Here is an 11,316-nt window from a genome sequence, read left to right on the forward strand (position 1 = left end):
AAGTGTTCAGAAGCATTTGTAATGTGATCCACTGAAAGGATCCAGGAAAGATTACACAGCCCATCCAATTGATGCTTGAGTTTTGATAATATAATTTTATTAGAATATAGATTAGCTGTTTGTCTGTATTGTAAGGATGGGTGGTTGTACATTATACTTTTTTGCGGGAAAGGAAAACAGTAGCCCTCTACGTTACGTTGGCGTAAGCGTTACGCGTAACGCTTGTAAGCCTCAAACCCAAGCAGCATTTTTGGTTTGCACGTTTGTTATAGTTGTCGGGATTAAAGGGGTTTCCTTGTTTAGTTAACGTTTTTCAAGGATTTTTAGAGTATTCCTTGAAATAATTATTTCAAGGTGTTTTCCAAAACTATTTGAAGTCTTTTCACAACTTTAACCACTTTCCTCATATTTCTAAACCATTCCTACGATTTTTTGGCATCGCTACAAGATTTTTGAAACCAATCATTCATTTTATTCTTGGAAAACAATCGATACAGTTAGGGACGAATCTAAACATTTTAAGAAAATGGTAAAAATATCGTGAGTTTAATTTAAAACAAAATTAAATCAACAAAACAAAACCCCAAGAAAGCATCCCAAACTTCTTGGAAAAACTTGTACTGGATGTTATGAGTAATTACACAACGAATTATTGGTCACAATGATGCACAGGTCAACCCCTAGTTGTTTTAAAGCGACACTTAATCGTTAATCATCAACTTATCTGAGGTCATCAAACCCAATTTTCAAAGTTTTGGTCTTTCACTAGCCCTCAACATGACCATATAATAAAAAGTACTGGACAGAACAGGCTTTAATCTCATTAAATCCTATTTGTATTTTTGGTTCTATTATTTCTCTTAAAAGTGCAACCAAAAGGCAGCTTGGGAATTTCATTTCGCACGTAACGCTTCTCGAATGTAACGCAAAGGGCATCTCGTTACTTTTACCCTTGTTTGAAGCAATAAAAACGCAGCAAAAGTACTGCTTCTCGATACGGGATTGAGGGTTAAACGGTATTGAGCTTGCCGGAGCTCCCCTTTTTAAGGGGTCCCTTTTTATCTTCTTTTTTGTTTCTCGCTCTACTTTAGCTAAGTACTTTGTGCTAAGCATATATACACTCACACATACACATACATATACACGTTTTCTCATAATGACTAATAATACACACTCGGATAAGAGTAAAGGGCTGTGATCTGCGGCCCTTTTGCGGGGCTCCGCCACAAATGCACCTGTTCGATGGGTCAAACACTACACTATTTAATGCTTCGATTGGGTGTTGGGTGCTTCTCTAGATTCGTTTCCAATCTGTACACCTTGTGGGTTGGAATGTTGTGCTGTGCGTGTGTGAATGGGGTGAGAGATCCAGATGTTGTCACGCGAAACTGTTAGGCGCATTTACGACGAGCCAACGCTAGCACTGTGCGTCAGTAGCATCACGTCCTCCGGCAGCGGGTGCCGCTTGTACTGACGCTCGGTGACGAGAAACACGACCAGCCCACCGTACACGATGTACAGCATGCCGATCGTGTTGATCAGTACGGCTTGCGGTGGCAGTGCGGAATAGTCTTTGCTGTGTGGGGGGAAGGATGAGTAATTCGCTATTAATGACGTTGTCTTAGGACACTGGGATAAGCAGAACACTTACACAGAGAAGATGGCTTTCTCCAGCAGCCCCAGCAGTGCGGCCGCGATCGCCATCACGAATCCAGCCACGCCGAAAAACACGTGCACCGGCATGTAGGAGGCGCGCAGCTGCTCACGTACCCCCGGGAAAAGGTAGGCCGCAAATCCAAACACATACTGAATAGGATATTTTGAAGTAAAATTCAGTTAATATTGTCTTGTTTTCTTGCGGGTTTTTAGGTGCACTCTACCTGCAGCGAAAACAGTATCACGGCGGACAGTCCAACCCACGAGTGCAGCGTGTACATGTTCGGGATCGGGTTCGGTTTGGCCAGGTTGTGCGAATCGAAAACGGCGACCAGTGCGACCACGGTAAAGATGAAGGCCGCCCCGTGGATGGTGGCGTGCGTAATCTTGAGCGGCTTCTTGCGTGCGTACCGGAATCCACGGTAGATTAGGATCGCTACCAAAAAAAAGGAACCAAGAAACCGATTAGGAGCTCCACCGACACCGACGAGTGGCTGACAGCAGTCTTACAGTTGCCGTAGAGGAATATCATGCCGACGGACATGAGCAGCGGATGCCAGTTGAACTGAACTGAGGGACGGGCGGACCAGCCGAGCCCGTTCAGATGGATGCCGATCCAGCAGCTCACCAGGATGATGATCGTGATGCCGACCAGCTGCGTCACGAGGTACAGGATGCGGAAGTTGTTCAGCGCGGACGGTGGCGGTGGGCTGTTATCCATGCTGTGGCCGTTGCGTTTCGGTGGTTTGTTAACGTTTCACGGTGCACGTGGTTCTATAATTAGAAGGGAGGCACTGGTGTAAGCATCATTGATAGGCAGGCTTAGTTAGTCATAATTTTCGCTCGTGATACATCAATTTAAATTAATTATAAGCAATGGTTCGTTCTTGAATGAATCATCGTTATCATAACCCATGTTACACAAGCAAGGGTGGAACAACAAGCATGCTTTAGTTGAGTTTTATCATTTATTTTTTGTTCATTAATTTAATTCAGCTTCAATTTGATCGCCTTGAACGCATTTTAACCACTCAAAACAAATAAACAATCACACCAAGCCTCAAACAAACGGAAAAGAAATCAGAAAACCTCCGCCAATGACCAACACACGATACGTGGAAGCGGCTCGAAAGCTGTAAACGATGCACATTTGTTCCAATTTTGCTTACGATTGCAGTTTGTTTGCAGCAATGCTGCAATAAAACACTAAGTGGCTCGGCCCACAATATTCACTGTCCATGGTTGACGGTTATGAGCTTGAGATCGGCATTTAATTACACGAGGTTTAATTACACACACACCCTTGCGCTAACATCAAACAGGGGAAAGAGTAAGCCGAACAAATTGGTGAGATCAGGTGTTATGATGTCAAATGAATCATTTTGATTAACCCAAGTCATTTGGAGGTAATTAGAGACAGACATCACAAGTGATAAGATGGATCTACTAGTAACTACAGTGAACCCTCTCTTATTTGAGAGGCGATGGGACTGTCGAATAAGAGGGGTTTTCAAATTACAGGGGTTGAAAGTGAATGAAAGGTCCATACAAACAAGAAAGAGACAGAACATTTAGTATGCAGCCTTAACTGTTGCTATAGGAAACTGCGAACAGGATTGCCAATTTGAGCATACATCATTCAATGACCATGGCAACACCATACACAAATAAGAGGGACACAGGTTTCAGAGGTTTTCCAAATTAGAGGAACAAAAATGAACTGGAAATCAAGGGACTGTGCAAAATGTTCAAATAAGAGAGGTTTTTCAAATTGGAGAGGTGTCAAATAAGAGAGGGTTGACTGTAGTTCATTTAGTCCGGTTGCAGGGCGATGCAATATAATTTCGCAAATTTAAAGACAACCTAGTAGTCAGTCAGCTCTCGAATCCAAGGAACAGATAAAAAATCTAATTAAAAATCGGTCCAGTAAAGAAATACAGTAAATAATACACTTAGCCGGTCTCGTGGTACGACATAACAACATTCCTGTCATGGGTATGGGTTCAAGCCCCAAATGCACCGTGCCGCCATACGTAGGACTGACTATCCAATAGTTACTGAAAGCCAACAAGTGGGACCGATAACGGTTGTTGAGCCAAAGAAAAAGAAGAAGAAAGAAATACTACCAAATTCATGTTAATCCTGGAGCTTTAAAATAATTTCCGCCGGTCCTCAAATTGATCCCAATGCTAAACTGATCTTCTAATTGGTCCTGAAACTACACCGATCCTGGCACCGATCCCGATCCAATAACGGTACTAGAACTGGTTTCACACACACAGGTTTTAGATTTGGTCCTAAAACTACACCAGCCTTGGAACCGATCCGGAACTCATTACAGAATTTGCACTGATCTAGAACCAATACCGGCTCTGAAACTGATCCTGATCCTATAATAGTTCTGGAATAGATCTTGGACACATTCCGGCTTTAAAGCTGATATTGAACCATTACAGATTCCCCATACAGATGATAGAACAGTTCCCCAAGCTGTATTATTTCTGGAGCCATTACATAGATCATTTCGGTCCTGAAACTGATCCCACATCCATATAGATCTTAGAATTAGCCCTGAACCTGCACAGGCAGTCCGGAAACTGCTCCCATAGAATCCATACAAGTCTTAGATCTTGATCCTACAACGGGTCTGAAACTGATTCCGATTCCATAACGCTCGTGAAAGTGATCCTGATCTCATTCCAGTTCTGTGACTGTTTCTTAACCCAAAATATCCCTAGACCATGAACTGATTCTGAACCCATATAAGTCCTGGAACATATCCTGGCTCCTTAATATTCAATATCCTTATCTCCTTATCTTTATCTTTAATTTTCTAAGATCTTATCTTTAAGAGCTTATACCGTTACTGGAGCTTATACTGAATGTATACCAGTCTTGAAACTGATCCCCAACTCATATCGATCTTAGAACTGATACTGAACTTATTCTAATTCAATATCTGTTCCTATACCTGCCTCAGTCAAGGAACGAATCACAAACCTGTTACAATCCAAAAATCGATACAGTACCTGCTTCGTTCCAGTAACGGCACCTCTACTTCTGGTGAGCGAACCATTCCCTGCAGCAGATATGTATTGAGGGATTCTAATCTACAATGGAAGTAAAGCAAGCCCTTTCCATATCTCGTAGTGTGCCTATCACGGAGCTAATAGTGGCTGTGATAAACATCTTTGGCCAGTTCGTTACACTCAGACAGCTCAGTTTACAACACTATAAAACAGCTGTACAAACAGCTGTGTTCCAATTCCTATCTATCATTTCCGCAAACCGTTCACCATCGATCGAGGCTCTACCGACGCTAAAGCGAACGGTTGAGACTTCTAGAACCACTTTTATTGTCCCCGTCGCAATGGGAGTACATTATTGATTCGATCGATCGCACTCGTAGGGCTCGGCAATCAATTGATTGATTTAAACTCTTGTGGTAGGGCCCGTAGGGCCGGCAGCAAAACTGCCTCAGCAAAGCAGATGATTCATTTGTGAAAGCGACCTTGTGTGACCACGGCAAAACCATCCTTGCACTTGACCCACCCAAGCGTAGAATTACTCTGAAGGGTAAACTTCCGGCTTTGGAGCAAACTTGACGATGACACACGTTTGATAAGCAGTTCTAGGGTCGCCCCCCCCTCCCCCCACCCCTTTTTTTCGAGTGAATGGGCACGATTTGTTGACCAAAAAGTCTTAGATAGGTAGGAAGTGTGGGTAGGTGTGAGCCGGTTACGTCAACCGTGTCGTCATCCACCCATGGTCAGGGCGTTGAAAATTCCATCTAGCGTTTCAAGGCGGTTTCTAAAATCCACCAATGTCACAGTCCGAGAAAATCCATCATCCATCATTCACCTAATTCAGTTTTGCGAGTCCATCATCCACCAAAGCATAAAAGATGGCAAAGAGACAAATTAAATCACTTTCACATTTGCAGCGTGAAAGGACACACACACACATGCCTCAATGCGCCTATGGGGTGGGTTGGATGCTCGGATTCTTCTTTGATGTTTTTCCATGGCTACTATGACTCTAATGAAAGATCACATTACGCACGCAGAAATGGACCGTTTTGCACCCTCTGCAAGGTGGATCGTTTTGATTGAATGGTGCCGATTAATTAATGATGTAATTTATTTAACTAATATTTTTAATGCAATTAAAGATACAGTTTCCCGATTTACTTTTCTCCGACTAAATAGACTAAATAGCAAAAAAAAAAACCATGCGTTGCCTTCTTGCTGGCGTCGTTATCGAGTTTGATTGAGCTCGCCAAACCAATTTTCTGGCTTTCTCCGTACTGCAATCGCACAATTTTTTCACACCATCGAGCGAAATCGACAAATAAAATAATTAACTGTAGGAGGCATTCAAACCGTACGCAAAAACGCTGCCTGCAAGGTGGTTGGGAAGGAAAAATTCAAACATTTACTTTGCCATTGCCGGTACAGAGGAAAAGTTCCTCATTAACTGAGAATTTGCTTTCATATTCTTTCGCATTTGTGTTTTGCTTCGGTTTATTTATTTTTACTGCCTATTTAAACATCAAAATTCCGCTCATTTCACACCCTTGCACACCCTGTTGCTTTATACGGTGTTTAGTTAGTCGCGTAATTTATTCCAACTAACACAATTTCCCTGGCCACAAAGGTCTAAAAATAATCTGCAACGATTTGCTCCGCGTAAAATATTAAAAGCATGTCTTTTTATTGATTTTTCTCCATTTTCATTCAACCGTATGCCTGCTCCCCCGCCCCCGGTTGTGGTCAGCTTGCTTGCGTGCTCTGAGAGTATGTCCCGGTGGACCGTTGCCGCTAATCACGAAAGCTCCACAACAGACATAGCTCATAGCTAGCTCACTCAGCACACACGTCATAAGTAAAAGATAAAGAACACTTTTGGTTCATTTTTTTTGTTCGTTGCTTCTACACCATCCACCCCACAAACAATCCAACTAACCACCCACCCACTATATGGTGCAGATTCTTTCACGTTCGCACGTGCCCGGGAGACATTCTGCCGGCTCTCACTTGACATTTGCTCGCGCGCCTTTCTTTATCTTGCTGCTGATAATTCTATCAACCCTCGCCTGATTTGCGGTGGATGGGAAGGGAAGGGCAGGGAAGGCTAGCTGAAATGGTGGCAGACGATCCTGAAACCTACTGCTATCGTGGTGTAGAAATGGATTGAGTAATTGCTAGAAGGTGTAAGGCATTACAACGCCACATTGGTAATATAATTCACGTGTAATGAACCGCGCAGCTGAATGATAAGTGTCTGTAAATGATAAGATTTGTCATTTTTTTTATCAGGACAAGTAACCGTAAAGGTCGTATTGATTGAAGCTTTCCCACATGTTGATATTATATCTCTTCTTTGCATTGTTTGCACAAGCTTTTTTAGAGGCTTAAATTAGAGGTAAAATATCATAATGTAACGTTTTTCAATGAAAACAAATAAAATTTTCTTACAAACTCAATTTTGTATTTCCTAACTATTAAGTGCAAATAATACAAAGCCATTTAAATAAAATCGAGGTTTTAGGTTCCATGTAGATTTGATCGCTATACCTGTTGATTAAAATCCTAGCACCTTGTCACTGATCTACGCAGACGTTGTGTACTGAGCCGTGCAAAATACGAATAAAAAAGCTTCTCGAACCTGAGATGAACTTCTTTTTTTACGTGTACTCGCCCAGACATATTTTAGAGGAATGTTTGAATGCTTTTATTACGCATTTTAAAAATAACAACTATAATGTTATAGTTTAAGATAAATTATTCTGCTAAACTTGATAGAACAAAACTTATTTTGTCAAAAAAACAAACTTCTTATAAATCAAAAATATGAGTAAATTCAATTATTATTCTACCCATTATGTCCCACAACTGGTCAATCACGCTAAACCGTATAAAATTCCCATCCATACTAAGTGCTCCCCTTGCTAACCAGCACTTAGCGCACACACTCTCCGCACACAAACAAACTTCCCCTCGCTTCCACACTCCCCCTTTTCGTCCACCTTCTAAGCTTCTAGCAAACAACCGTGCAAATCGTGACATTCATCCACGGCCCCACAGGGACCACAACACGTACCAGCACCCGAACCGGCTCCAACGGTTTTGCGATAAAACGCAAAACATGCCACTCCGTTTTCTCACAGCTGCCCATGAGGTGGTTGTGGTGTGTAGTTTTGCTCATTAACAACAACGGTGACCCGTGTGCGTTCTTTTTTGTTTTGCGTATGAAAAATCAACTACAATCATTTCGTACGCGAGTGTGATACACACAATCACCGTACTCTTCTTGAGGGGGGGTTGGGGTTAAAGTCAACCCACGCCACACACACACACACACACACAACACGCCCTTTCCTTGACCTAACGTTCGTTCGTTTTTGCTAACCTTCTGCAGCAAGTAAGTGGTAACTCGCGGTGGTGGTAAGCGTGACCATTCACAGAGCCCTTTAGGGAAAAAAAAGCGGGAAGTGTGGGGCAATGGTTGGGAGGCCTTGTTCCATATGTCCCGCTAGGAAAAACGCAAGGTGAAAGCATCTTTTATACCCTAAAAACCGCTCTTGCATGCAGACGTAATGGTAAGCGGGGAAGGTTAATTTTGCTTCATAAACCGCTAATGCACAACGTGCTTAGAAAATGGAAATGTGAAGGAAAAGCAATCGTTTTCCTGTTAAAGTGTTTTTCTTTATAATTATTGAAGAATATCATGATAACCATGACACATACACACACGAAACCAACAACAGTTCATAAAGTGCAACAACTTGTTGAGAGATTGTCGGGAGATGTTGCGGATAAAAATACACACACAAACACATACGGTAAAGGAAAGGAAACACTGGAAATTGATTGTTCAAAACTTTTTCCCCGTTCGCAAACTCGGTCATCTGTTGCGTTAACTTGTCACGCACACTGTGGGGAGTTGTTTTTTTTTCGTTCCTCCGGAATGCTCCCCATTTTCCCCAAGAGATGGAAAATTCATTACCACGCAGACACGTTCGCTCAATTATGCTATCATGGTGATGGAAAAGTGGAAAATTCTTAACCAAGAAGCAGGTTCAATGGGACCGTGAACTCATCGAGCATAAATGCGAAAAATGCCAACAGCGCAGACAGCACAACAACACTATCGTATGTCTTTCTTCGCTGCTACCATCTGGTACCCATACACACCGAGTTTCGCCACCAGGCCAAACACACCGACCGAAACAACAACAGTTGGAACAGCTGTAAAAACGGGGCATCATAAAATGCCCTCTTTGAAGTACGGAACTATCTCTATCTTTACCTCTTTCTTGCTTCCTGCCGTGTTTTTTGCGCCCCAAATTAATGCACACACACGCACGCACGCTCGCAAGCAGTCACGCTTTTCACGCGCTTTAGATATTCGCGGCACTCGCCCAAGCGCAAAAACAGCAAACTCCGTACGCCGCCGTACGCAATACAGCCACGGAACGCGAAACGCAACAGACTGACTGGAGAGCGCCGTATGCGTACCGCGGCTACCGCGAAGCTGCACTAAACATCTGCGAATCCGGGGGGGGGGTTGATTTATTCCGCACGGGGTACGGGGTGAAAAACCCACCCTCAAAGAAGCGATGGAGAGTCGCGCGCGAACGGGAGAGAGAGAGAGAGAGCTTGAGTTTGAGCAAGGAGGGGTTGATAATGCGGTACTCCAGCAGCTACGCAGCAAAGCTTTTATCAAATGATCACTCTCACGGGAGAGAGCCGAAGAGAGCGAGTGAAGGAGAGAGAGATTTTTCACGGAGAGCGCTTGACGGGAAAAGTGTGGCGTTTTTACAGTTACTACAGTGCGTTACAAACAAATGTTTACTGTACTAGTGTTGGTCTGTTCTGTTTGCATTTACTCCTCTTCTACTGTTTTTTTTTCATTTCTTTACTTTTCTCTTCTAGTTTTTCTGCACTTTTTATTACGAAAACTTTATTTTAATTTAACGTTTTGTTCATATTCTTTATTTCCGTTTTATTCTATTCTTGATTTACACTTTTTTCATTTTATTGTGATGTGTTGTTATTGTTCTATTATTGTCTGTTAAAATAAACCACTTAAATGAATTAAATGAAATTAAACAACATTTTTCATCATATTAAATTATACAATCTTATTTAAATCCCCAACAAAAGAATACTTTTCTACAATTCGTCTAATATTGTATCTACCTATCTTTGCTATCTATAGACTCAAGCCATCCGGTCAACAGGTTGCGTCGTATAGAGATAGGAGATTGCAATTTGCTATCACTGAGAGATTATTCATTTCCTTTGATCGCACTTATCTTTCCTGTTTCGTGCGGCGACTGTTGTCGGTCCGGAAATGGGTTGTCGTGCATGTTACAAGGATGATAGATGGGGGTTTTGGAGGGTACAATGAACGATAATCGGAATTGTTACAATACTAGATTTCTTAGTAGTACAAAATAGATATTTCTTGGTATTTTTTTTTACAATGATAATTTCTTTCGAAATTCACCGATTAAATATTGTTGGGGCGTAGCCCATCCTTTTCAACCAGTTGTTGTTGTCTGATTCGTTTATATACTTACAGCATCTCCAGCAACTGTCTTATCAACATCAACAAGATAAAGTAGCATCGTTTTTTATCGTAACCGTACCGTATAGCATCAACTCTGAAGCTCCTGGCTCTATTTACGTTACAGTTTATTTATTTCTTGCCGGTCTAGTTGCATCCATTTACGATGTTTTGCGTTATAATCTCGTGCCACAATATTTAAACGCACTCTGCTCTGTACCATATCGCGATGGTTCTTTTTTGTGGCAATTATACAATCCGCATCTACAATGTACAAAGCGGGTACCCGGGGATCAAAAGATAACCAAAACACCAAGACTATCTGAAAACAAAAAAAGTTCAGTAACTTTTTTTTAGTATCAAATATATTTTTTAAACACAAAAAAAAACATGTCTGGTCCTAAATCAACGAATTTGCGTATGATTCACGCAAACGCGTGCAACCACGCGAAATGACCCATATGACAGAGACACTTCGAGTTTCTCAAGCATACCAAAAAACGGTTTGCAGATGAACGACACTCGTAAATAGTCGTATTTTTTGACAAATTCAGGACACTTTCCGTTTTTTTGTTTTTGTTTTTTTTTTTTAATGCAGAAAGCATAAGAAATGTATGTAGCAGTTGAATTCCAAGAAGGGAAATCTAAATCTTATGACATGTACGAGCACGAGTAAGGCGATCGAGGAAGTATTATCGATAGATTGATATTAATCCCGGTTATGAGTTGCGAAGCATGAAACCAAGATTAAAATCATTAATAATACAAATTCGATTACTATCAGTTAAAGAGCATTTAAAATCTCAACCTTTGACTGTTTTTTTTAATGTTCATAACGAATCCCAAAGGACTTTCTAATGTGGTGTTGATGTCTTAATTGTTCCGACATCACCATTTCAGAAAATATGTTATTTTCCCCTGTTTTTTTACTTAAACTGGACGGGAAAAGCTATGCAATTGATAGATAAATATGTTGTGCAAGTATTTTAGCTATTTTTTTCATAAAAAAACGATGCAAAAACTATTTAAATTTCAGATCCAGCACAACCATTCCCTCGATGACAAAAAAAAAACTTCGGCCAGCCT

At 41.5% G+C, this 11,316-nt stretch overlaps 1 protein-coding gene across 1 annotated transcript; it reads right to left on the bottom strand.

Annotated features, from left to right (window-relative positions):
* Positions 1–75: 75 nt before the first annotated feature.
* LOC1276203 (plasma membrane ascorbate-dependent reductase CYBRD1) lies at positions 76–9,241 on the bottom strand. Its single transcript, XM_315519.5, has 5 exons — positions 8,968–9,241; positions 2,167–2,430; positions 1,881–2,092; positions 1,652–1,806; positions 76–1,576 (listed from the first exon to the last, which is right to left on the bottom strand). The coding sequence occupies exons 2-5, from the start codon at positions 2,375–2,377 to the stop codon at positions 1,402–1,404; spliced, it is 753 nt and encodes a 250-aa protein (XP_315519.4). The 5' UTR covers positions 2,378–2,430; positions 8,968–9,241; the 3' UTR covers positions 76–1,401.
* Between the last annotated feature and the right edge of the window lie 2,075 nt (positions 9,242–11,316).

This window comes from Anopheles gambiae, chromosome 2 (genome assembly GCF_943734735.2).
Source record: "Anopheles gambiae chromosome 2, idAnoGambNW_F1_1, whole genome shotgun sequence".
Classification (NCBI taxonomy): Eukaryota; Metazoa; Arthropoda; class Insecta; order Diptera; family Culicidae; genus Anopheles; species Anopheles gambiae.

What these genes read in the sequence shown, in the direction of transcription:
- LOC1276203 (XM_315519.5), bottom strand. Translation starts at nt 2,377, where the DNA reads ATGGATAACAGCCCACCGCCACCGTCCGCGCTGAACAACTTCCGCATC. An exon ending in GATATTCCTCTACGGCAACT is followed by an intron (nt 2,093 to 2,166) that starts GTAAGACTGCTG and finishes TTTTTTTGGTAG; the next exon opens with CGATCCTAATCTACCGTGGA. An exon ending in TGATACTGTTTTCGCTGCAG is followed by an intron (nt 1,807 to 1,880) that starts GTAGAGTGCACC and finishes TATCCTATTCAG; the next exon opens with TATGTGTTTGGATTTGCGGC.